This window comes from Tasmannia lanceolata, unplaced genomic scaffold (genome assembly GCF_043159265.1).
Source record: "Tasmannia lanceolata isolate RefF3 unplaced genomic scaffold, GAP_Taslan_0.1 ptg000048l, whole genome shotgun sequence".
Taxonomy (NCBI): domain Eukaryota; kingdom Viridiplantae; phylum Streptophyta; class Magnoliopsida; order Canellales; family Winteraceae; genus Tasmannia; species Tasmannia lanceolata.
This window is the reverse complement of record NW_027518725.1, coordinates 4,473,660-4,499,177: the sequence shown is the minus strand read 5'-3', so window position 1 is coordinate 4,499,177 and position 25,518 is coordinate 4,473,660. Positions and strand designations below refer to the sequence as shown.

General features: G+C 44.0%; 3 protein-coding genes and 2 non-coding genes across 5 annotated transcripts; 3 read left to right on the top strand and 2 right to left on the bottom strand.

Annotated features, from left to right (window-relative positions):
• Positions 1–3,965: 3,965 nt before the first annotated feature.
• LOC143864468 (uncharacterized) lies at positions 3,966–11,743 on the bottom strand. The gene is made up of 5 exons (XM_077375392.1): positions 11,410–11,743; positions 10,658–11,268; positions 9,867–10,558; positions 4,077–4,146; positions 3,966–4,013 (listed from the first exon to the last, which is right to left on the bottom strand). The coding sequence occupies exons 1-5, from the start codon at positions 11,741–11,743 to the stop codon at positions 3,966–3,968; spliced, it is 1,755 nt and encodes a 584-aa protein (XP_077231507.1).
• Positions 5,535–5,608, top strand: TRNAV-AAC (transfer RNA valine (anticodon AAC)). The gene has a single exon. It is a non-coding gene; the product is annotated as a tRNA-Val (tRNA).
• TRNAF-GAA (transfer RNA phenylalanine (anticodon GAA)) lies at positions 6,128–6,200 on the top strand. Its single transcript has one exon. It is a non-coding gene; the product is annotated as a tRNA-Phe (tRNA).
• A 3,687-nt stretch (positions 11,744–15,430) lies between the features above and the next one.
• On the bottom strand, positions 15,431–20,845 carry LOC143864376 (anamorsin homolog). The gene is made up of 8 exons (XM_077375305.1): positions 20,687–20,845; positions 18,914–19,061; positions 17,650–17,813; positions 17,439–17,543; positions 17,170–17,329; positions 16,927–17,063; positions 16,752–16,826; positions 15,431–15,834 (listed from the first exon to the last, which is right to left on the bottom strand). Exons 1-8 carry the CDS (start codon positions 20,687–20,689, stop codon positions 15,796–15,798), a joined length of 831 nt encoding a protein of 276 aa, XP_077231420.1. The 5' UTR covers positions 20,690–20,845; the 3' UTR covers positions 15,431–15,795.
• A 1,251-nt stretch (positions 20,846–22,096) lies between these two features.
• Positions 22,097–25,412, top strand: LOC143864327 (xyloglucan endotransglucosylase protein 6-like). Its single transcript, XM_077375238.1, has 4 exons — positions 22,097–22,277; positions 23,450–23,550; positions 24,159–24,352; positions 24,966–25,412. Exons 1-4 carry the CDS (start codon positions 22,121–22,123, stop codon positions 25,384–25,386), a joined length of 873 nt encoding a protein of 290 aa, XP_077231353.1. The 5' UTR covers positions 22,097–22,120; the 3' UTR covers positions 25,387–25,412.
• Positions 25,413–25,518: the final 106 nt, after the last annotated feature.

The following is a 25,518-nucleotide window of genomic DNA, read 5'->3' as shown; positions in this document are numbered from 1 at the left end:
ATGGGGAGGTCTCATGGATTACAAAAAAAAACTGAGAAAACTCTAGTTGTGCATTTTCTTATGACGCTCCCTGTTTCTTTCGGGTTTAGTGTTATGTCTGTTCAACTCTCTTCTCTCAGCTTCTATTCAAAGATGACTGCATCTCATTTCTTAGTTTCTACTTTCTAGGAAAACAGGTTAGCTCTCAGGATTATGGAAACAAAGCAAAACACATATTCTTAACTGTGTTTTAGTTATATGAACTTGTTCTTTGCATGATCTGTTTTTTCCTGCCAAAATAATTAGCTTTGAAAGTTGCTACCCTATACCATTGTAAGTTCTGGCAGAACAGATTTTACAGCCAGATGTTCTACCATTGTGCTTACAGCATCCATGCTTTCAGAACAGTTTTTTTGTTGGTTGGTTTTCCTGAATGCAAATATCTTTTGTAGAAGGCTTGTTATGCAGGGAATCAATGATCAGAAATGGCACTTTTTCTTGTTATAAGTTCTGTGATTCAACTGCTGCAAAACCTTATTATGTAATGATATTTATGTCACTTGTATTCTTCTGCTAAGTAGTATGGTGAGATTTTGTGTTTCCACTGTTGTTTCTGTCCTGTCTGTCCTGGTGGCCATGTTTGGAAACCATGAAATTTGTTTAAGTGGAATATTAGCTCACCATGGGTCTGAGAAAGGGATAGAGAGAGTGGGAGAGGGAGAGATTTGAGAGGGCACGAGCGTGAAGATGGTGAGAAGTGGCTGAAAGATGAGAAAAAACAAAGCTTTGTTTTTCTTTCCCCTCCTGTTTTTTTTCAGCAACTTCACAATCTCTTCTCATGCGCTCTCTATGGCTGAAAAATTAGAACCACAAAGCTCTATTTGGAGTATTGTTTTTCTTTTCCTTGTTTTTTCAGCCACTTCCCAACCTCTTCTCCCTCACGCCTTCTCAACTGTCTCCCACTCTCAACTTCCAAAAAATCTGTTTTTTTTAAATATTAATTTAATATTTCACCAAAATTTCAACGGAAATGGCCGAAATTTAATATTGAATAAAATATTGGTTTTGGGTTTTGTACAAGATTTCGACCGAAAATTTGAAATTTCAGGGTCCGAAACCGGTTCCGAATCCGAAATTTTAAACCTTGCTCTATATCAGGTGATGTATTCCTGGTTATAGATACAATGATTTTATAATCCTAACGATCCTGGATTTTACAAATAATAATCCCGGGTTAACTGGTAAAAATAAAATCCATGATTTTACAATACTGGTTTATGAATTCCATGTATCCAAACAGGCACTGAAATTTAGGTGAATACATTAAAAGTGGTTCAATTGTCAGCTAGCTTTATTATAGTAAGCAATGATTTAAGCTCAAGAGATCTCAGTTATTTCTAATCAAATGTGTGACGAGTGAGTTCGGATTCGCCCCATTTGAACTGCCGTTTACGTTCACAAAAGAATTCACTGCCGAGAAATTTAGGGCACGTCTGGCTGCCAGGAAATGTTTTTCCTGACAAATCGCCATTTCCATGTGGAAATTGGAGAGAAATCAAGGAACAAAATCCCAGAGATGTCGTCTCCAGTGTAGAGAAGATGCCAAAAAAAAAAAAAAAAAAAAAAAAAAATCCAGGAAGAGAAATCTCTACTCAAATCCCAATCAATCTTTTTCCGGGTTTTGGGATTTTGTTTCCAGATTTTTAGCCGCCTTCACCCTAATCTCCATTTAGAGATGGCGATTTGTCAGGAAAGCAAGACGTGCCCTTAGTAACGCATGTGTTGAATTGCTGATAATTGATGTTATAAGGCCTTGTCTGGATTGGAAGGAAAAGATTTCTGATGGAAAAATTTATCTCTGGAAATTTTTTTAACCACAATTTGAAGGGATACACGCTTATTGTTAATTTAGAGGGATATCCTCATAAATTGAAGGTCCCTTTAAATAAAAATTGAATAGGGTTTGTTCAAGCTATTTATTTTTTGGCGTTTACAAAAATAGGAAATTCTAGAAATATATTTCCTTTCCAAACTTTTCCAGACATGGCCTAAAGAAAGCAACGAGAAAAACATATTTGGAAATTTTCATTCTCCTTCTATAATTCTTTCCATAACTAGGGTGTAAACGGATCGAATTCGAATCGGATATGGCTATATCTAAATTCGATTACAGTATACCCTATCTGAATTCGGATTTGGATTCGAATTTGACGGATATTTAATATCTATTACCGAATTCGTATCCATCGGATATTGTTCGAATTCGGATATTATCCGTATCCATTTATCCGGTAAATTCGAACATTTTATTGCAGTACTTTATCTTTGTTCTCCTTCTTACGCCTCGAATAAATTTTCCAAACCCTAAAACGAGACCTCTACTTGCTCTTCACAAAATTAACTCTCAAACCCTAAAATATATGAGATCCTCTTTTTCCTTTTAAAACAAAGGCAGAGAGAGAGGCGCTGGGGATGGATGATGGTGTTGGTAGTGGTCTTTTGATTTTTTGATTTTTATTTTTTATGTATATGATGGAATGGGTTTGGGCTATTTTGAACAGGGGAAGTAGGAGTGCTGATTGTGGAAGATGAAGAGAAATGGGGATGGAGATGGGGATTGGGTTTGAGGTGGAGGTGACTGGCGGTAATGGAGGTGGTTGTGAGAAGGTGAGGCGCGGAAGTCCCCTCTTTTCTCCTCTCTCTTGCTTCTCCTTTCTGAGATCCTCAACCCTAAAATATATGAGATCCTCAGCCTCCTCCTTTCTCCTCTCTCTTGCTTCTCCTTGCAAACCTTAGAAGTCCCCTCTTTTAATTGCATTTTGGGTTTTTATATAACCCTAAGTTGAAAAATTGATCTAAGTCGTCCATTTACCATCAATGATTATAGCCTTTTTGCTTTAGAATTATCTAGAAACTATGACATCTTCTTCCAATCACCATCATCAATTTGTCTCTTTCATCCTACAACCCACATTCGTTGCTTCATAAAGAAGTCATGTCAAACTCCAAGAATGCCCTTAAAATGAGAGAACTTCATTTCCTACCCAAAACACTTTTTGCTTTTGTTTTTTTCTAAAAAGAAAATTCACTTTTCTTTTAGAAACAAAAGATAGTGTGTCATTACCAAAAATAAATATTAATGATATTATTAATAATAAATAAAAAGGGTTTACTTCTCGGATTCGGATGTTAAACGGATCGGATATGCCATTTACCAGATTCGCATCCGCTAAGAGCCAGATATCTCATAAACGGATTTAGATAATATCTGCTTGAAACGGATCCGGATAATATTCGCTTTAAACGGATGCAGATGCGGACGGTAATCGAATTTTCGAATATCCATTTACACCCCTATCCATAGCTCATAATCTCCAGCTGCATGTCCTTTATGATCAGATGAATAGAAATAATAAAAATGTTAAAAAGGTTTGAATTTCAAAGCAGATCTAAAATTTTAATTTACAAGAATTAATGTGCATTCAAGTTTAGACTGATCTGATCCATAAAGGGAAAAAAAAAGGTGAAAGATTTGTTAGTTTTATTTTAAAAATTCCTTTGAAGCGAAATATAAGAAAATAAAATAACAAATGTAGGCATGCAAAGGTTATAGAGTACCTTTTTTGCAGATTGCTTGAAAAAAGGAGGGAAAATGTTGATGGAATTTAGAAATCTCGTCATGTTTTCCCACAGCTTTCTTGAGCTTAGTACTGAAATCTGCTCCAGACATGAAAAATATGGAGAAATGAGCTGAGGACAAGGTTCAAGAAAGCCGTGGAAAAGCATGCTCCGATCTCTCTCTCTCTCTCTCTCTCTCTCTCTCTCTCTCTCTCTCTCTCTCTCTCTCCTGAGCTGAGTGTGAAATGGAAGAATTCAGAGGAGAAATGAAAAAACTGAAACAAAGAAAAAATTTCAAGAAATTGAGAAGAATGAAGGATGACAGGATAAAGGAGCGAAAAAAATGAAAAATGAGAATCTGAAGAATCTTAATCAGATTTGAGAGGAAAATTGAGATCGATAAAGTTGAAGCTTACCTACCAAAAAGAAAAATCGAAAAACAGAAAGCTAAAGCAGTGAAATCAAAGAAGCAGGAAAACCAGTAGATGACTAAGCTCAAGAAAATGCAGAAGCAGATTCAAAACAAGTGTCATATCCAAGAAAGCAGATCTGAAGAAGACAGAGCAGAACCAAAACAAAATCAGAGCTAGAAATGAAAATTAAGCTAAAATGAAAATATAAAAAGGTAAAAAAAAAAAACAGATCTGGAAGGGAAGCAGAAGTAAAAGAGCTACCAAAAACAGTGAAAAGCTGAGGAAGAAATGCAAAAGGAAAGGAGAAAAGAGAGAATAAAAACTCTTACAAGGAGAAGGTTGAGTTAGAGTAGAAGAGATTAGTGAAAAGCTGAGGTAGAAAGAAATGAAAAAGATAAAAAAGAAGAAGATGAAAAGGAGAGGATAAAAAAACAAAGGGTCTACTCTGAAGAGAATTAAGTCTTTAAATAGAGGACGAGAATGAATGAAGGGAATTGAAGGAGCGCGCCGCGCATTCCCACGTACTAAAACCTACATGCTTCCTAACTGAAAGATTCCTCGTGCACACGTGCGTATGACGAATGTGGTTGCTGCACGTGTCACGATCCGAGAACAAATCTGTCAGTATCGGACGGCAATGCTTACGTGTTCAGTGGGACCCGCTTTTGACTGTAGTCCCAGTGAGTGGGGCCCACAAAAATGTAGGTATGTATTTGTGTTCCTACTTTTCAGACGTATTCGATGTTTTATGTTTATTGCATGTTCTAAAGTGCGCCGGGTTGTACGCCGACATTAGTGGACGAGCACAGGGACCCACAAGTCCGGTTTCATCTATCTTTCCTAAGTCGGACTAGATTTGATTCACCTAGAAAAATGATAGGGCCACCCCCTACAAGAGGCATGAAGCGCAGTGCGCATGGGTTTTGCTTTTACTCTAACAACCGGCAAGCAAAGACTCCAACACCTCGTGTGGCATCTACTTCGACGAATTCCAAATAGGGTCAGTTTCACGGTAGGGTGTGATCTCATTGTAGTACAATGTGGAGCCCCACTACAGTAAGCAGGGCCCCACTTTTCCCTTGGGAATGCGAGGTCTACAAGCAGAGAGTTTAACACGCATTCTCGGCATTTTTTTAGCAGTTTCTTAGGATTTCCTCATTTTTCTTGGGTCAGATCAGTTGTGGGTAGTTAACTTGTAGAGTAGTGGTGGAAGTAATCAAGAGGGTGGAGACAAGCCTTGTCGTTACTTGGTCGAGTAGTGGCCGGTAAGTAGTGTTTGGTTGTCAACCTCGTAGAGTAGAGGGGTGGGGGGTCATTTCAAATATTTATAGAGAGGAAAAAGAGCATCAATCATAAGAAAATCCAATTAAAAAAAATTACATTTTGCTTTGGATTTTGTTGGGATCTTGATGGCACGTCATGCCATTAGACGTAAAATTATCTAAAAATATAAAATAAAATAAGGCCTTAGTCCCTTGTTTGGAGCTGGTAAAACAAACAAAAAAATTGCTTGAACTTCACAAAGGTGTCGTGGTGTAGTTGGTTATCACGTCAGTCTAACACACTGAAGGTCTCCGGTTCAAGTCCGGGCGACGCCAAATTTTTTTGAAGAGGTTTGCCCTGATGGAAAATGATAATTCCACCCCTAATTTTGAAATGATGTAATCAGGTCACTTCAACACGATGAAAGTCTGGGTGAGGCCATTCTTTGTTTTCATATTTCATTATGCCCTTTATACCCCCAATATCTTTTTCTCACAACTTTTGAGAGAATTTTGCAAATGATATTTCCACCCTCCCACCCCGCTTTACTAGTTGTAGGCTAGTAAAGCGGGACGCCTGGGCGTGGTGTGAGGACGACCAGCCCCCATGTCAGCAGAGGGAATAATCAAGTCTTTCTCCTTTGTCTCGATAATCAGTTTTGAGAATTGATTTTGAGGCCAAAACTGATTATTTTTTAGGCAACTGATGTTGGTACTACCATGAGGGAGGGAGGGGTTTGGAAATATCACGCGGTGGCGTGGGGGGAATTCAAAAAAATGAATTTTAGGTCTAGGTTTTCGCGTAAGCGTTGGAGATTAATAGTAATTCCAAATGTAAAGAGATAAAACAGTCAAGCGGGGATAGCTCAGTTGGGAGAGCGTCAGACTGAAGATCTGAAGGTCGCGTGTTCGATCCACGCTCACCGCATTCGTTTTCATTCACACCATCCTTTTATTTGTATTTTCCATCCGGGAAAAGTTAAACAAAAGAGGGGTAAATGCTCATAAGGAAGGTGGATATACACCATTTCCTTCTTACAAAAATGCTTAGTCTTTTGTAAATGCTCCGGCAGCTGATCCTAGCCTTTGATCTGTGCCTATAAATAGACACCCTAGAAAATAAAAATCTTATGGTCCATCCATCATATTCAATTTTTAATATAAAGTATGAAAATGATATCGGCACTCACTTTTTTCAACAATGACACCCCTCTTGTTTAAACTTATCTAATTAGTCTCTTAAAGTCAATTGCAAGGTCTAAAAAAACGGTGAGCAGCCTATAGGAGTGCTTAATAAAGTGAATAGAACCATTATCAAAGCATAGCAGGTGTCAAAGTTCTTTGTAAAAGCCAATTATTTAGTTCGTATAGACTGATGAGTGAGACTTGCACCACAGCCATACTTTTTCAAGGAGAACCCAAATTGAGCTTAAGGAGCTCTCATTGGTTTACACTATGGCCATGTAATGAAAGTTTTTTCCATGGAACATTAGATTATCAAGGGGTGGCAGAGGGGACAAGGAGGGTGGGAGAGGGAGAGAATTGAGAAAGCATGAGCGAGAAGAGGGTAGAAAGTAGCAGAAAAACAGAGGAAAAAAAAACTGTACTCCAAATTTTTTTTCTTATTTTTCAGCCACTATGCACCATCCCCTCATTCATGCCCTACTCTACCTCAACACTTGGTAAGTTAATATTCCACACACACACACACACACAAAATTTCATAGTTGCCAAACATGGCCTGTATGTCAGCCATGTTTTCTCAAAAATAATACAACCATTCTCAAAAAGTAATATGAACGTTCCCCCATTGGAAGAACAAAACCATCTGATTTTTACTATGTTTTGACTATTAAAATGGAACGCAAAAGCTCATCTCAGATGAGCAACCAATTTTTGGTTCTCCCCGTCATAAGCCACGAAATTATCTTACAATAAAACCATTTTTTTCACGGAAAATAATCCCACCGAGGGCATGTTTGGCAAGCATGATGTTAGGTCTAAAATTGGTAACAGGTTATGGTAGGGCCGGAAGGGCTGATCTGGCAAGCCACCGCTGAAGAGCTAATGGAGTCCTGCGCTGCACAAAGGTACAGACAAGAAAGAAAAGGGTCAGAGGACCAACCCGGAGTGGTACTCCGGACGGGCGCTTCGACACTCAAGTCAGTATGAGCAGGAGTGCAGAGCAATGTCAGAGCAAAAGCTTAGAGTTTTGATTTTCAGATCCCTCACCTTAGCACAAGTGAAGGCTATTTATAGTGATTCTGAGCCACCTGTCTAGGACAGGTGGTAGTTCTGAGCCACCTGTCGGTGACCCCTGTATGGACCAGGTCTCATACCTAAGGAGGGCAGGTGGAAGTCCCTGATTGGTCCAGGTGTCACACCTAGTAGGGACAGGTGTTGGCCTTCCAACGGTCCTTGTGAGGGCCACGTGCCAGCAGCCAATTGGATGCTGAGTTCGGACCCATCAGTGCTGAGTCCGGATCCCATCAGTGCTGAGTCCGGACCCCATCAGTTGCCCCCTGGTTCTCCGAGTCGCGACAGCGGCCAGGGGAAGCAAAAAGAGGGTTAAAACAGCATCTGGCCGGCCTTGAGGCCTCTGGGCATCTGAGGCCGGCCTCATCTGGGGGCCAGAAGAACTGCAGTGGCCAGGGGCCTCTGGGCGGCCTGGTCCGGTCTTGTGTTTTGGCCTGAAGGAGCACGGCCGGGCAGAAGCCCCTGTGCAATCCAGTCTGATCAAAATTCGAACCAGAAGTCTGGCCGGTGAAACTCTCTGGGCGTCGTTGCCGGGCAGATCTCCTGGACGGGGCGGCTAGGCCGGGCAGCCTCTCTGTCGCCTAGCGGACGCATCATAGCCTGTCCGGCTAAGCCTTCTGGGCGGCAAAGTCGGGCTGGTGTTTTGTCGCGTAGCGGTTGCGCCATATCCTGGCCGGCTTCGGATGTAGACGGCTAGGCCGGGCAGGTCTTTTGAGGTGGTTTTCACTAGGGCGGGTCCATGTGGTCGGAACTGGTCTCCACACCAAGTTGGACGCGCCGGAGTGCTCCACTGCTGTTCTCTAAGTCTGCAAACACTTAGGATAAGAGCTAAGTCTGCAAACACTTAGAGTCTTTTTGGCGCCTGGCGTTTGCACCGCATCCAGTCCGGCAAAGGCTGTAGACGGCTAGGCCGGACAGGTGTTTTGGCGTTTAGCGGTTGCGCCATATCCTGGCCGGCTTCGGATGTAGACGGCTAGGCCGGGCAGGTCTTTTGAGGTGGTTTTCACTAGGGCGGGTCCATGTGGTCGGAACTGGTCTCCACACTAAGTTGGACGCGCCGGAGTGCTCCACTGCTGTTCTCTAAGTCTGCAAACACTTAGGATAAGAGCTAAGTCTGCAAACACTTAGAGTCTTTTTGGCGCCTGGCGTTTGCGTCGCATCCTGTCCGGCAAAGACTGTAGACGGCTAGGCCGGACAGGTGTTTTGGCGTTTAGCGGTTGCGCCATATCCTGGCCGGCTTCGGATGTAGACGGCTAGGCCGGGCAGGTCTTTTGAGGTGGTTTTCACTAGGGCGGGTCCATGTGGTCGGAACTGGTCTCCACACCAAGTTGGACGCGCCGGAGTGCTCCACTGCTGTTCTCTAAGTCTGCAAACACTTAGGATAAGAGCTAAGTCTGCAAACACTTAGAGTTTTTGACTGGAGGAGTTGGCATATATTAGTGACTCAAAAGTGAGGGACACAGTTTAGTGATAACTCCACTTTATTTCTGTTTTGAAATTTCATTACAGAGATTCTTTACAGGTCTTCAAAGGCAAAGGAAAAGATTATTGATAATAGATTCGAAGATTTCTGGAATTCCAGGCGTGCGGCAGCAGCTGCTCGTCAAGTGTATCTAGGCGGTAGCTTCCTGAACGGATGACCTCTTTGACTCGATACGGCCCTTCCCAAGTCGGGGAGAATTTGCCCACCCTTCTCGGCTGGGAGACGGCTGCTTTCCTCAAAACTAGGTCGCCAGTGCGGAACTCCCTTGGTCGGATCTTCGTGTCATGGTATCTAGACACCTTTTGCTTATACGCTGCGGCCCTAATCTGTGACTCCTCACGGACCTCTTCAAGCAAGTCGAGGTTGGCACGGAGCCCGTCCCCATTAAGTTGTTCATTGAAGTGAACAATTCTTGGGAAATGAACGCCGATGTCAACCGGGATCACGGCCTCGGTTCCGAAGGAGAGATTGAAAGGCGACTCACCCGTTGCAGTGCGTGGGGTAGTCCGATATGCCCAGAGCACATGGTACAGCTCGTCAGCCCAGCGTCCGGCCTTATCATCCAGTCTCTTCTTTATCCCCTGCAGCAGAGTCCTGTTCGTCACTTCGGTCTGCCCATTCGTCTGAGGGTGGGCCACGGAAGTGAACCTTTGCTCAATCTTCAGATCCGCACAAAACTTTTTGAAATTCCTCGAGTCGAACTGTTTGCCATTGTCCGTTATGAGGACCCGCGGTATCCCAAATCTGCATACCACTGATTTCCAGAAAAAGTTCTGGACGTTCTGCTCGGTGATCTTGGCCAGGGGTTCAGCTTCTACCCACTTTGTAAAGTAGTCGATGGCGACAACGACGAACTCGCGACCTCCGGAGGCCGGCGAAAAAGGACCTAAAATGTCCATTCCCCAGAGAGCAAAAGGGAGAGGGCTGATGATCGGAGCCATTGGCACGGCAGGCTGGTGAACGGTGGGAGAAAATTTCTGACACTTCTCGCACTTCTTCACAAGGCTCAGTGCATCTTGTCTCAATGTAGGCCAGTACAGGCCTCTTAGAAGGACTTTGATGGCCAAGGCCTTGCCCCCAAGATGTTCTCCGCAAATCCCCTCATGGGTCTCTCGCAGGGCATATAAGGCGTCGGTTGGCCGTAGACACTTCAAGTACGGGAGGGTGTAAGATCTCTTGTACAGAGTCTCGCCGTCAAATGAAAACCTTGCTGCCCGCTGTACGACTTTCCGGGCCTCTTTTTTCTCCCCGGGGAGTTCTCCGCTGCGCAAATATCTGATGATCTCATCCATCCAGCACGGCTCGTCGTCGATCTGCATTACTACGACGGGCTGGTCATCAATACTGGAGGTCTTTAGGAACTCCATACGGATTTCTTTGAGAGCGGTGTAGCCTGAAGCCGCTAGCTTTGAGAGCACATCAGCCTTTGTATTTTCAGCCCGGGGGACTCTGATGAGCTCAAAACTTTCGAACTTGCCGGCCAGGACACGGACCCTTTGCAGATATTTGATCATTCGCTCTTCACGGGCCTCATATACTCCTTGAATCTGACATACGACTAGCTGCGAATCACAGTACGCTTTCAGTTTCTGAGCGCGGGCCTGAGCGGCGAGGTTCATTCCGGCGATGAGAGCTTCGTACTCTGCCTCATTGTTTGACGCACGGAATCCAAACCTCAAGGCATAATTCAGGACGAAACCATCTGGCCCTGTGAGGATTAGCCCGGCACCGCTGCCACCTTTATTTGAAGATCCGTCAACATACACCTCCCAGAGCGGCTCTTCAGAACACGGAAGCGGACTGGTCGGAGGAGGTGCATCCTCGGGCCCTGTAAGCGGAACCGCTTCGGCTTCGACCTGCTGCTCGGATATAGCCGGTCCTGCTGCTGTAGGAAGCGCTGCTTCTGACCCGGGGTCTGAATCTGGCATGGTACATTCAGCTATGAAATCCGCAAGCACCTGGGCTTTGATTGCCGGCCTGGGCAGATATTTGATGTCAAACTCGCTGAGCTCCACGGCCCACTTCACAAGACGACCTGAAGTGTCTGGGCGGTGGAGGATCTGCCTCAAGGGCTGTCCTGTCAGGACTTTGATCGTATGCGCCTGGAAATACGGCCTTAATTTTGTGGCCGCCATAACGAGGGCGTATACGAGCTTCTCGACCCGTTGATATCTTGTCTCTGCATCATGGAGGACCTTACTGACATAGTAGATTGGCTTCTGCTGGTGGTACTCCTCTCTGATCAGTACTGCTGCGACTGCCAAAGGTCCCGCTTAGAGATACAGAATCAGCTCTTCTCTTGGCTCTGGCTTCGAAAGTAGCGGTGGAGAGGACAAGTACTGCTTCAGCTCCTCAAACGCCGCTTGGCACTCCGGAGTCCAGGGCGCGGTTTTTATACCCTTGACTGCGTTGAAGAACGGAAGACATCTTTCTGCGGACTTAGAGATGAACCGCCCCAGGGCAGCTACTAGTCCGGTCAGGCGCTGTACCTCTCTGATAGTTCTGGGTGGAGTCAGCTCCATCACCGCCTTGATTTTTTCAGGATTCGCTTCTATCCCTCTTTGGCTTACCATGAAGCCCGGAAACTTGCCCGCTCCGACGCCGAACGTACACTTGGTCGGATTGAGCTTCATGTTGTGGTCCCTCAAGACTTGAAATGCTTCTTCGAGGTCGGCAACATGATTACAGGCAGCTCTGCTCTTGACCAGCATATCGTCCACGTAGACTTCCATATTGCGGCCGATTTGCTCTTTGAACAACCTGTTGACGAGCCGCTGGTAGGTGGCCCCTGCGTTCTTCAGTCCGAAAGGCATAACTCGATAGCAATAAGTCCCCTGATCGGTTACAAAGGATGTCTTCGGAATGTCGGGCTCATGCATTCTGATCTGATTATATCCTGAGAAGGCGTCCATGAAGCTTAACAGCTCGTGACCTGCGGTAGCGTCGATGAGCTGATCGATCTTTGGGAGCGGGTAGCTGTCCTTCGGGCAGGCCTTGTTCAGGTCTGTAAAATCTATGCACGTCCTCCACTTCCCATTAGACTTCCTCACCATCACAACATTCGCGAGCCAGTCCGGATACTGGATCTCGCGAATGAAGTCTACCTTCAGAAGCCTTTCCACCTCTTCTCTGATGGCCCTTCGCCTCTCTGGTGCAAAGTGCCTCATCTTCTGCTTCACGGGCTTGCAGGTTTGATCAACCCCGAGCTCATGGGTGCTAATTGCAGGGTCGATGCCGGGCATATCTGAAGGAGCCCAGGCAAAGACATCTGCATTGGCCCTGAGGAACTGAGCAAGATCCTGCTGCGCGGCCTCTGGCAGGGTAGAGCCGATCTGAACAACCCTCTGGTCGTCATTGCTATATAACGGGACAGATATGACGTCCTCGGCCGGCTCATTTACTGTGATCTAGGCTTGATCCCTTAGATCAAACAGCTCGATCGGCAGAGATTCGGACGCATTCTTTCCTTTCAGCGCCGCTGCATAGCACTGCCTCGACTGGGGCTGGTCCCCTCTGACTTCCCCTACACCCCCTGGTGTACTGAACTTCATCTTCTGATGATAGGCGGAAGGAACGGCTCGGAGGAGATTCTGGCCGGGGCGGCCCAAGATAGCATTGTAGGCCGACTTGGCCCTTACCACCAAGAAGTTTAACATGGCGACGGACTGGCAGGGCGGCTCCCCGATAAGAACTGGAAGCTCGATCTGCCCTTCGACTTTGACAACTTCTCCGGAGAACCTGAACAGATCCGAGTTGGCCGGCTTCAGGCGGTCGGCTCCGATCAGCATCCGCTCGAAAGCGTGATAATAGAGGATGTATGCGGAACTCCTGTTGTCGACCAAGATCTTCTTCATTTCCCAGTTGGCCACCAGCATGGTGATGACCAGGGCATCATCATGCGGGAGGATCAAGCCATCGAGATCTGCATCTGAAAAAGATATCTCGTTCTCTAGCCTGGCCTTCTTGCTGCAGGTATGGACGGCATTCACCTGCCGGGCATATGTCCTGCGGGCTGATGAAGAGGTTCCTCCTGCGGTCGGCCCTCCTGAAATGGTACCAATAACACCATGAGGTTGAGGTTGAGGTTGAGGTACCTGAGGAGGGGGGCTGGCCGGGGCCGGAGCTTGAATGCGGTCGCCTAGAGGTTGAGCGCCGCGGGGGCTTCTGCCTCTGGGCTTCGGCTTTTCCTTGCGTTCACTTTTGTTGTCATCATTCTTCAAGTACCTTCCAAGGTACCCACGGCTGATTAACTGCTCGATCTCCTCCTTCAGATGAAGGCATGCGTTGGTGTCGTGGCCGTGGTCCTTGTGGAACCTGCAGTATTGGGACATGTTTTTCTTCGTCGATGAGTTCTGCCTCTCCGACCAACGGATGAAGTCCTCCTTCCGAATGGCTGCCAGGATTTGTGCTCTGGACGCTGTCATCCGCGTGTAATGCTCTCTCGCTTGGGGGCTTCTCCCCTTTCGAGAAGGGCTTCTCTCCCTGCGGGGAGGGCTTCTTTCCTTTTTCTGAGACTTATCATCCTTACGCTGCTTGGTAGGGTTCTTCTCCTCGGGCCTTCTCCTGCCAGCGGAGTCCAGGGCGGCGAGAGTTTCCTCCACCGAGATGTACTCCTCCGCCCCGGCCATCAGGTCCGCGAGAGACTGCGGGTTGCGCCGAGCCACTGCTTGCCTGAAATCAGTTGATCGGGCGCCGGCCAGAAGGGCGTTCGTGGCCGCGGAGGGATCCAGGTTAGGGACCTGGAGAGCTTTCCTGTTAAAGCGACCAACGAACACTTTCAAGGCCTCATCATCTCCCTGCCTGAGGGCCATCAGTGAAGCGGTCGTCTTCCTGGGTCTCCTGCTGCTCATGAAATGGCGGGCCAGGTTATCCCCAAAATCATCAAAATTGTCCACGGACCTGGGCTTAAGCCGCGAGTACCAGTCCTGCGCTGCTCCGGTTAACGTGGTGGGGAATGCACGGCAAAGGAATCCATCCGACGCCTCGTGGAGGAGCATTGTGGTCCTGAAAGTCTCCAGGTGGTCCACGGGGTCGGTGGTCCCGTCGTACTGCGGAACCTGGGGCATCTTCCAGCCCGCGGGGGCCTCCGCGCTGAGCACTCTGTCTGAAAATGGTTGAGCGCTTGTGAAGATCCGGGAAGCAGGTCGGCCCTGCTCTCTGGCGAGCTCTTCGATCCGGTGGTCGATCTGCTGGATCCTTCGCAACACCGGGTCCTCTCGTTCCTCAGCCCGGTGGACGGGCCTCTCTCTCCTTGCTGGCGGGCTCATAGCCGATCCGGACTGACTGGCCGAACTCCTTCGCCGGTGCCGCGATCCCTCTCCGTGCGTGGCGTCTCTCTTGCTGCCATGCCTTTGTACGGAGGGTGATCGTGACCGGTGATGTACGCGAGGCTCGGGACGCACATGCTTGTCCCGGGAGAGGTGATCTCGTCTTGTAGAGTGGCGAGTCTGCTCCCGGGGCGGAGGCGTGTGCTTTCGGTGGGAGCTTCCCCTCCCCTGGGCGGGCTGAGAGGTTTCGGCTGGGTGCTACTAGAGTGCGGTGGCCGGATTTCTAAACTGCGCAATTACAGCAGTCATCTCTTGAAAAAGGGCCCGCATCTCCCTTGGGGTCGGGGTAGGGTCTGAATGGTCCGAGCGAGTCGGACTGCGCTCCCCTGGCGCCCCGACCTCTATCTGCGAGGCCAATCGCTCGCTTCTCCCTTCGCGGGGGGCTGTAGCCCGGGTCGTCCGGGAGGTTGGCATATGCTTTCCGTGTTTTCCTACCATTGCTTAAGTGAGGTTCCGAACAGCTTTTTGTTGCGGGGTCCCACGGATGGCGCCAAATCTGTTAGGTCTAAAATTGGTAACAGGTTATGGTAGGGCCGGAAGGGCTGATCTGGCAAGCCACCGCTGAAGAGCTAATGGAGTCCTGCGCTGCACAAGGGTACAGACAAGAAAGAAAAGGGTCAGAGGACCAACCCGGAGTGGTACTCCGGACGGGCGCTTCGACACTCAAGTCAGTATGAGCAGGAGTGCAGAGCAATGTCAGAGCAAAAGCTTAGAGTTTTGATTTTCAGATCCCTCACCTTAGCACAAGTGAAGGCTATTTATAGTGATTCTGAGCCACCTGTCTAGGACAGGTGGTAGTTCTGAGCCACCTGTCCAGGACAGGTGGTGGCCCCTGTATGGACCAGGTCTCATACCTAAGGAGGGCAGGTGGAAGTCCCTGATTGGTCCAGGTGTCACACCTAGTAGGGACAGGTGTTGGCCTTCCAACGGTCCTTGTGAGGGCCACGTGCCAGCAGCCAATTGGATGCTGAGTTCGGACCCATCAGTGCTGAGTCCGGATCCCATCAGTGCTGAGTCCGGACCCCATCACATGAAAAATTATTCCATAGAATACGTGGGGCAAACTGTAAAATATGAGCTGAGGGGAGAGAGTTAACTCAAATAAGACACGCTGTCTCTGCAATAGAACTCAAAAAGAGAATCCAGCTTTATAGCTAGACTGAATGTCAAGCACATTATCTCAACATTCAACGACTGAAGACCGAAGCAAAATTTTGAACATGTTACACTGCGATATTCCAGGTCTCTGGTTTATTTCCCTTCATTACCACAACTGTTGCTAGAACATTTATACGCTATCCCACTAGAGTCGTGAACACAGAAAGAAAATCTCTCACAAATAAGCTATCTTGTGGCGTAAATGTTACCGTGGTAATATATGTATGTCCTGGACTCTTTGTGAAGAACTCAAATTGAAGTTAAATCGCCTCCGTGTATAACTCTTTAAGGTTCAAACTTCAAATATCAGCCACGAGGAAGTTCTCTTTCAGTGATACCTGAATAAGAAACAGAAAAGTGTTTTTAGGTTTACTTTGTTCAATTTCATTCCCATTTCATAGAGAACTGTCGTATAATACGTGCCCCATTTATCTCTCCTCCGAAATACATTGGCAAGCAAACTTAAATGTAGAGTCCGCCTACATTGAAGATCCAAATCATTCATTCGCCAGACTACAACTTGCAGGACTATCTTAACCCTCTGATTTGAGTAGAGTTTCCAGATGAAAGTGGACCAAATTGATATTCTAAGTGTCTATTTAAAAGAAAAAATCAGAGGGTTAGGGTCGTCCCATTTGCAGATTTTTGGGTTATGGCCATTCATAGTGAGGAAACACGGCAGGAGGTTTGGATCGTTAAACAACTGCGGCTGCATTGGTTACAAATAGTTACCTTGTGGAGTAGCGGTGAAGTAGTGAACATGTGTAATAGCAGTAAAGTGGTCTCCTTGTAGAGTAGTGGTAAGGATTGTTTGGTTGTCAACTGAAGTAGTTTCGTGGTGCGGAGTGTCATGACCAAAACAAGGGGCAGTATGGGTGTCATTACCCAATATATGGAGAGAAGATAGAGAACGAGAAAAAAGTGTTAAATCCCAAGATTTTGCTAGCAAGTAGCAAACAACCTTCTTTTTTTCAAGTAGTTTGATGGGGGACAAAAGTAATGCCACCTAGGCATACAAGGGAGAGACAAGGCAAGTAGTCTCCTTAGTACTTTGAATCATAAAATGCAACCGAACATCACTGGCAGATACCGTGTCACCCCAAAACCAACCAAAAATCCTAGTAAACCCTAGAAATTGTGCAAACCAAATGACCCTAAGGAAATGCATGCACATTTGCCATTTAACACTCGTGTCGTAGCAAGAAAGAATGAAAAGCAAGAGCATGGCTTGCAACAGAAGGTTTTCAGTCATTACCTTTTCACCCAGTTTGAATGGAGGGAGACCTTTATAAGGGCAAGTTTTACACCGGAATGCATCGCCCAATCCACACTGCAAGCCACACAAAAAACGAAGCCAACACATGTAATTTATGTTGAAGATCAAACATACTGAGATAAGAGTTTTACAAGTTTGGATTTAAAATACTTACACTGCCACATGCAGATTGAGGGTTATCCAGCTGCTCCACAGTAAGCCCGAGCTTCTGCACTTTTTCCTCTGCCTCAGCCCGCCCGCAAGTGCAGTTTTTGCAAGCTTTTCTTGTGCTTCCAACTTCACAGTCACCCGCTGAAGTATTTTACTCATCAGTCTCATGTAAGCTTCAACATAAGAGCATAAAAAGAATTATAGAATCGATAACACCAAAATCAAGAATTTGTATTCGTTATCTAACCAAGTGGCAGTTGGGGTTTCTTCAGATCTTCATCAGTCAAGAGACTATCTTCATCGATCAAATCCAAATCATCATCAATCTGAACTTTGGGTAAACTCTTTGTTCCCAGCTTGATGGAAAAGGATGAGCCAATCTTCCAAGAAGGCTTTTTTGCCTTAACCTGGGAAAATAAGAACAATCACACCCATAGGTGAAAAATTGTGAGACATGGGCACAAAAAAGTAGGTTGAAAGGTGAAAAGAAATTAAGCATTGAAATTGTACACTTACAGAAAAAGTTTGGGTATCAGCTGATGGTAAGAATGGTTTCAGTTGGAGAACTTGTGCTTCTAGAAATCCAATCAAAAGTAACCTGCGCTCGAGCGCTGATCTCAACTGCAAAGGAACCTCGTCAGAACATCTTTACGAATTGAGATTCCAACAAACTACAAATGTTAGAATATGGCACAAGCACATACGTAACATAAATACATACAATCACCTTATCTGTGTGCTCATTGGGAGGTAAAGTAGCATGTACTAGGATCATCCCGCCAGGTTTCAACACCCGAGCAATCTCTTCAAGCCACTGTTCATTGAGAAGCTCAAGTGTTTTCCATATAGAAAAGACAATACTCAATGATGAAGACTCGATTGGCAAGTGTTCTGTTGTTAGTTATCCAAGTTCAGAGATGAGTTAAAAATTCTGTGATAGCAAAAACTATACTATAATTTGAAAACAGTGAATGGAGCAACCTAATATCATAATAAATTGGAAAATACACTTCGATAAAGATGGCACTATCAAAAGGATTTCCCATGATGAGAAGGAAGTGATATGGTCTTTTTTATTAAAAATGGCGAAAAGACTTTAACATGTACCTTATTTCAAAAGGCAATGGTATCTTTTCCTTTTTGGAAGGTTGGGCCTGAATCAATAAACTACCTAGGTGGTGTCGCCTTTTTCTTTGAGCGAAAACACGATCAATTTTATTAATAAGAGATCGAATAAGAACATAAAGGGGTCATGGTGGCCCACAAAGGGAAAGGAAGTTATAAATAAAACAGATAGCAACAACAGCAATAACATGACAAAAGGGATAATGCATAAAAATATGTAGCTCAGACCTATCAATGCCCTCTCTGGTAAGTGAATCCACCATGTTGTTACTTGTTAGCACTTGTTGAACATGACTAAGAAAAGGTGAAAAGCTCTTTGCCTGAGTCCAACACTTCAATAGTGACACATTTTCCTGAACATTCAATTCTATTTAAGCGAAGGAGTGATCCTTACAAGTTGCACCTCTTTGTATGGAACTGACACATGAGGCAGTACTTTTACGTTTCGTCATATCAAGAAAAGAAGGTTCTTCCAAATGGATCAGCTAGGAGCATTTTACTAGTTGGTGTGTGGCATTGCAAGCCAACCTAGTGGCTTTTCAGATAGAAAGCAAGTGCAATTCAAAATAAAATGCAAAGAAAAATTGCAAGTTTATTAGTTGCATTGATTGTTAGCTGCCAAGAACTGGCTTTGTTCAAGATTTCCTAGTTCTCAGTTCTATCAGTTGTTGTGCCTCTGTCATTAAATTTTCGTTTCATAAAAGAAGAAAAAGGAAAGAATTGAACTTCAATTACATCTGTAGAATACAAAATAGAATTCAATATTACATATGACTACTTACTAAGAAATTGTGAACTGATGTTATGGGAAACAAATATCAAACTAAGCACAAATGAATATTAAAATAGGTTTAAAGAAAAATTACTTGGGATAGATGCTTGAGTCATGACTAATGCGCCATTTTCACTAGATAGTTCACTTCCAGCCTCCCTAATTGCAGACAGAACTGAACTGAGTGGCACTACAACATGATCTGTAAGAACCAATGCATGCCCTTTCATTGAAACCGTGGCCTGCAAATGACAGCAAAGTTCAGTGGTTTCAGATGCAAAATTGCTGCAGCAGATAAATATGGTTTATAAAATTAATAGTGGTGGCATTATTAAACTAAGGGATTGCTGATATCATTTCTCAATAAAAGGAAATTAGAACCTTGAGGCTTTCCCATCAACTGTAGATATATACTACATATAAAAGGAAATTAGAACCTTGAGGTTTCCTAGAACAGCCGCGGAATATTTAATACCAATGAAATCAAATTAGTAGGAAAAGCTGGGTTCTCATGAGCATTGGCACCTACACTTAGGTTATCTAAAACCTAATAAACGTAAATCACTTTGAATATTAAATGCTTTATACAACAAAAAGCGGTTAGTTAAAACCACCTTCCAAATATAAATTTCTCTACAAATTAAATGCCTTGCATTTTTATATTTCTTTATTTGTTGTGTATTATATATACTGAGATAAGTTGGTTGGCCATAAGGCTTAGTATATTTAAAACCTTATAAATGTAAATATCCCTTATGAATAAAGAAAACAACACAAAGAGAGGTGCCTCAAGCCCTATGCAAGACAATTGTACATAATTGAATCAGTTAAACTGGTGGCTAGCTACAAGCCTAGCCCTTTGTATTTGGTGACTTTGCTCACACTATAAGTGGGTTGTCCTCTGATTTCGATCCTAAAGTTACTCAAAAAGTAAGTTAAGCAATAGATTTTTGTCAGTGAGGTGAATCCATGTCGCAGGGGTCCAAGATAATGTAAATCACAACTTGGGGATCCACCAAATCAATGGTCACGACTCATGACACATGAGTACAACGTAAGTTCCAATGTCTTTTGAGTAGTAACTCACAAATCTAAGCCCTCAAATCTAACCTTCTCAAACGTTTATAGTGTTGAAATCTAACATTAAAAGCACCTATTTTTGGCAAGGATCATGTTCGTGCATGCTGCTTTCTTGAGACTAAGGCCATGATTGGATTACCATGTATTGAGAGAAGGATACAGAGAGTGGGAGAGGGAGAGAATTGAGAGGGCATGAGGGAGGAGCTGGTGTAAAGTGGCTGGAAAAAACTCTCCTCACTCATGTACTCCCAATTCTCTCCCTCTCCCACAAATTGATAAACAAATATTCCATGGAAAAAACTTCCATGGTTGTCAAACATGGCCTAAATGTCATAAAGGAAGTCATGTCACCATTCAATATCATGAAACTGATGAATTGAAAAAAAAAAAAAAAAATGGCCCTGTAAAAATTCAGGTTCGTATTGAGCGTAGCCAAAACAATATTTATGAGAATGACATAGAAGTTTCTATGGTGTTCTATCTTTAGGGCATACAAATGTTAAAAAAAAAAAAAAAAACAGAAATTTAAATACGCTTTTTTCTGAATCAAGAGTAAAAATGGCCAGAATTAGAGGCTAACCAGAAAGAAGCACAAAAAGGGCCATGTGGAAATATCATCACCAGAAAACAAAAAACCACATCTTTACAAACAAATTGTACTTCAAAAAGATCTATAGACGAATTTTCAGCCACGGATCCACATAATCTCACAACAGATTTCCAGATCTGTTTATGAATGGAGCTTTCAGAAATAGAACAGAAACAAAGAATGAAGAAAGCAACTCACCATGGGGAAAATCAATGGAAGAAACCCTAGGCCTTGACAAGTAAGTGATTTTTCGATGCTTTTACTGAATTTTCAAGCAAAGAATTGATCTGCAATACTTCAACCACCTTTGAAACGAAACCCTAGAAAAAGGTACGGAATGCCCTTAGGTTTTGGTAGAAGCCACGCGCGCTTTTACGCCCATTTACAGCTGAAACCACGTGGAAGATGACGTGTCAAGAAGGAAGTGTTTGAGGCGGTGATGACGTGGAAAGTCCGAGTGGCCTAACCTCTGGTCCAATGTGGCAGCGGTGCGCTTGTCTCTAGCAACACGAAACTGACAAAAAGCGAGTAATTGACACGGTGAGGGCATTTGCTATGTTGATAACCGTTGATCTTGTAGAAAATCTAGAGGCAATGCTCAGTCCATCTGAATGTACATCCCCATGTCATGTGCAGGAAGATGAAGCACTGAAGAAAATCAACGGTTTGAATTTTCTTGGCTGGACCCAAAACAAACGATCTAAACGATCTAAATGATCAAGGTATTCATTCTCAATGCAATCCTCATAATTTTAGAGGTGCAACTCGGGTTGGGTTCAACCCCAAAAAAAAATCAGGCCAGGTCGGGGGTCGTGTTGAGGTTGAGGGTTAAACCCAACATTTTTTATCAAAATTATTTTTTGTAACCTTAAAAACTCAGTTTGGATCTAGTTGAACTTGGGTCGGGTTGGAAAAAAGGGTTCCTCGGGTCGAATCGGGTCAAACCTCGTCGGGTTGGAAATTGGATCGGTACCTCGAGTCGGGTCGGCCAACCCGACCCGAGTTGCACCCTCCTAAATACGCTAAAGAGGGTGGACCGGGGAAGAAGAGGGGGCGAATATATCACTTTCCTTGGTTGCATGTGTGGGTCCGCCTTTCCAACATCTATTTATTAATTAACAATGAAAGGCAGAGATTCACAAAAACAAACAGTGGAAGACAGATCATAAATTCGCCAGCTGTTGGACATTCGATCCATTGCCCAAAAAGAGCAAAAAAAAAGAAGAGAGAGACCTCCTTTGGCTTTGCATTAGTGGCGCCGATTGAAAGTATCCGACCCTGGGTCCCACTACCAGCTCATCCGAGTGCCGAGTCAGCAACACATTAATCCCGCAATAGAATTAGAGGTGAAAGCTGACGTGGCAACACATGATTTGTTGTCCACACCATCTGACGGCTGTAAATGCATTACAATCTGTGGTGCTGCTCACATGGAGAGTGAGCCCCACCATGGTTTTTGTATTCCATTCTCTAGAACTGTCAAGTCAGCATAGTATCCCCACAATAAATCAGAGGTGGAAGATGACGTGGCAGTAAGCAACTTGTAGGCCGAGCCATCGGACGGCTATAAATCCCCCTCACATTCTTTGTTAAGCACCCGTGAATTTTGCCTTGCAGTTCATAGGGTAGAAGATGGAGGTAGAGTTCAAAATGTTTCTGTTATGTTTGATGACGCTGCTAAAGTTAGCAATCTCTGCTAACTTTAGTGAGCTCTTTCAACCCAACTGGGCACCTGACCATATTGTAAGCGAAGGAGACATACTAAAGCTCAAATTGGATAACATTTCAGGTAGTAGAACTCTCTCTCTCTCCCTCTCTATTTGATCAAGGTTGCATTTGTAGCTTAGTATGTGGGTTTGGGTCTAGAATGTCAAGGTTACACTTGTGGTATAATGTTTTAGGTACTATGTATAACTCTCTCTCTCTCTCTCTCTCTCTCTCTCTGCATATGGGTGTGAATACGGTTACATTTGTGGTTTAGTATGTGGGTTTGACTCTAGAATGTATTTAAGGCTACATTTTTGGTATAACAATTCAGGTAGTAAAAAGCTCCATCTCTATGTATATGTGATTAAGGTTACCTTTGTGGTTTAGTACGTGGGTTTTACTGGGTTGAGCCTCTAGATCAATTGTTAAAAGACTTTGTTCTCTGACCCTGTGGTCTGAGGTTCAACCCCAGCTTATCTACCAAAAAAATGTGGGGTTTAGTCTAGGATGTGATTAGGGTCCTTATTTCAAAACGTGGATGTGGGTCAAAAAGCAGCCACAGCAGATCCTAGTCAACTCGGCTTGACAAGCTAGATTACTTGGTCTATGTGGCTGAGTAGGCAGTTGATGCAGAGAGTCATAAATCAAAAGAGTCAATGCATGTCATAAATCAAGAGTCAATGGGGGTTCTGACTGACTTTGTAGAGCAAAATGTGGACTCAGACTAGAGGGATACGCAAAGGTAAAAGAGAGAATCAACTTGGGAGAGTCCATGATGACCTTGAGAGTTTCGAAACTATGATTAAAGTTACATATTTTTGGTACAACATCTCAGGTATCTCCCCCCCCCCCCCATGCCTCTTTTCTTCTCTCATATGAGAAAGGCACTAAGACACTTGAATTCTTCGAAGAGATGACAAGAAAAGTAGAGGTGTGTTGGGAGTAAATTTCGGCCATCAACAGCACGCCAACACATGGCAGAGGGCCGACGGACTCTCTCTCTCTCTCTCTCTCTCTCTCTATATATATATATATATATATATATATATATATATATATATATATATATATATATATGTGTGTGTGTGTGTGTGTGTGTGTGTGAGATTAAGCGTACATTTGTGGTTTACGATGTTGGTTTGAGTCAAGAATGTGATTTGAGGTTATATATGTGGCATATCATATCTTCTAGTATAAAGCTCTCTATGTATCTTTTTCTCTCATGATGTGATTAAGGTTACATTTTTGGTTTAGGATGTGGGTTTGCGTCAAGAAGTAAGTATATCTTCGGCCGGGTTGATGTACAGATAAAGCTCGTTGAAGGTGACTCCGCCGGGACTGTCACTGCCTTCTATGTAGGTTTCTGTTTACCACCTAAAATGGTGTTTTAAGCACCTCCTAATTAGGCCTACCATGTTTTAAAAAGTGCACAAACTCAACGTCAGTAGCCTTTCTAGTATTAGTTAACACTTTAGTAAGGGAAATGATATCATTGAGGCTCTGTAAACAATTTTACTATATCAAAGGGTGTTTACATGGACAATAAAATCTGATTATTCAAGAGATGGTATTATTTAGGCTCTGTAATTTGTTTTGATTTTGAGAACCGATTGTGAGTCCAAAACTAAATAATGGACCTAGCATTAAGGCCCTTTTCGTTTGAGAATATTGTGTAATTTTGAGTCCAATAATCAGATTTGGGGGTGGCAATCGGTTGTCATAATCCCAAATGAACAGTGCATAAACTTAAGTTTGAGTCCAATGATCAATTGTGGACTCACAACCGGTTGTCTAAATCCAAAACAAACAGGCCCTTAGGCCCAGTTCGTCTAAGATTATGACAACCGATTGTGAGTGCCAAATTAATTATTGGACTCAAATTTAAACATAATTCTAAGTCCAATGATCGGTTTGGCACTCACGAGATAGGTTAAATATTTGATTGATCATATAAAAAATGCAGATGTCGTCGGAGGGGCCAAACCATGACGAGCTAGACTTTGAGTTCCTTGGCAATGTTTCCGGGGAACCCTACCTTGTTCAGACTAATATTTATGTCAATGGCACTGGATATCGGGAGCAAAGACACACACTTTGGTTCGACCCTACAACGGATTTTCACTCCTACTCGCTTCTCTGGAGTCACGGCTGTATCATGTAACATCTTCTGCCCTAAAACACACACACACATACACGTGCACATGTGCATGGGTGAGTGATGAGCGAAGAACCAACATGAGGCTACAACTTATAACATACGGTGGATACTTTAGGACGAAAAAGATGGTGAAATTGACTGATTCGATCAATTTCAAATCGACTTTTGGCTTTTGTAGGGAACTAGGGATTCATGTTCTTCGTATTCTCGTACACGTGTCACAAGAGAGGCTCTCAATCTTCTTTTTTTCTTCTTTTTTTTCCAAGCGGTGCTAGCAACCCTCATCTTACAATAAGTGACTTAAAGTGGCTTAAACATGATTTGATAATAGTGCACGAACTCAACTTGTCATATGTGCTTAACCAGCTACTGAGAGCTTTTTTTTTCGAGAAATGTAATAACCTTTAAGGGCCGTTTGGATACATGGATTTTAGAATCCGGGATTTCTTCAAAATTGTAGATGAGAGTACAAAACTGATTATTGGACACAAATATAAAATCGCGTACATTAATCAGTTTTGGACTCGCAATCAGTTCTCAACATCCAAAACAAACATGGCCTTAGACTTCTGTAATTTCACCTGATTTTCCATTTTCCCGCAATCCCTGCAGGTTTCTCATTGATAGAGTTCCAATACGTATCTTTGCAAACAAAGAAGAAGATGGCATTCCATACCCGAAAACTCAAGCGATGGGGATTTACATTTCAGTTTGGAATGCCGACGATTGGGTGACACAGGGAGGGAGGGTGAAGACGAATTGGAGCCATGCGCCTTTCGTTTCGGCATTCCAATCTTTTGAGGTAGACGCATGTGAAATCTCGCAGGAATCTGATGAAATTTTGCCAAAATCTGATGGCGTCGCCAGAAAATGCAGCAAGGGAGTAGAGCATTGGTGGGACAAACCGGCCATGAATTCCTTGAACATGCATCTAAGCCACCAGCTGAAATGGGTGCGTGCCAAGCACTTGGTTTATGACTATTGTAAGGATACCTTGAGATTCAATGAGATGCCAAGAGAATGTTCGGGCTAATAAAGGTCATTTTGCTTTTGCTAAAACCCTTTCACGCCTAACTTCTTATTATTCATCTCACCTGAGCATTAAAAAAAGTTGGTTTTCACCTGCGGTATTATATATAATGTTACTTTTTTTTAAATGATTAAA

What these genes read in the sequence shown, in the direction of transcription:
- LOC143864468 (XM_077375392.1), bottom strand. Translation starts at nt 11,743, where the DNA reads ATGGAAGTCTACGTGGACGATATGCTGGTCAAGAGCAGAGCTGCCTGT. An exon ending in TCCGTGCGTCAAACAATGAG is followed by an intron (nt 10,559 to 10,657) that starts GCAGAGTACGAA and finishes GTCGTATGTCAG; the next exon opens with ATTCAAGGAGTATATGAGGC. An exon ending in CCGGCCTCCGGAGGTCGCGA is followed by an intron (nt 4,147 to 9,866) that starts GTTCGTCGTTGT and finishes TGTCTTCTTCAG; the next exon opens with ATCTGCTTTCTTGGATATGA.
- LOC143864376 (XM_077375305.1), bottom strand. An exon ending in GACTCAAGCATCTATCCCAA is followed by an intron (nt 17,814 to 18,913) that starts GTAATTTTTCTT and finishes AACTAACAACAG; the next exon opens with AACACTTGCCAATCGAGTCT. An exon ending in CATTCAAACTGGGTGAAAAG is followed by an intron (nt 15,835 to 16,751) that starts GTAATGACTGAA and finishes TTTCTTATTCAG; the next exon opens with GTATCACTGAAAGAGAACTT.
- LOC143864327 (XM_077375238.1), top strand. Translation starts at nt 22,121, where the DNA reads ATGGAGGTAGAGTTCAAAATGTTTCTGTTATGTTTGATGACGCTGCTA. An exon ending in CAAATTGGATAACATTTCAG is followed by an intron (nt 22,278 to 23,449) that starts GTAGTAGAACTC and finishes TTTTTGGTTTAG; the next exon opens with GATGTGGGTTTGCGTCAAGA. An exon ending in GGACTGTCACTGCCTTCTAT is followed by an intron (nt 23,551 to 24,158) that starts GTAGGTTTCTGT and finishes TAAAAAATGCAG; the next exon opens with ATGTCGTCGGAGGGGCCAAA.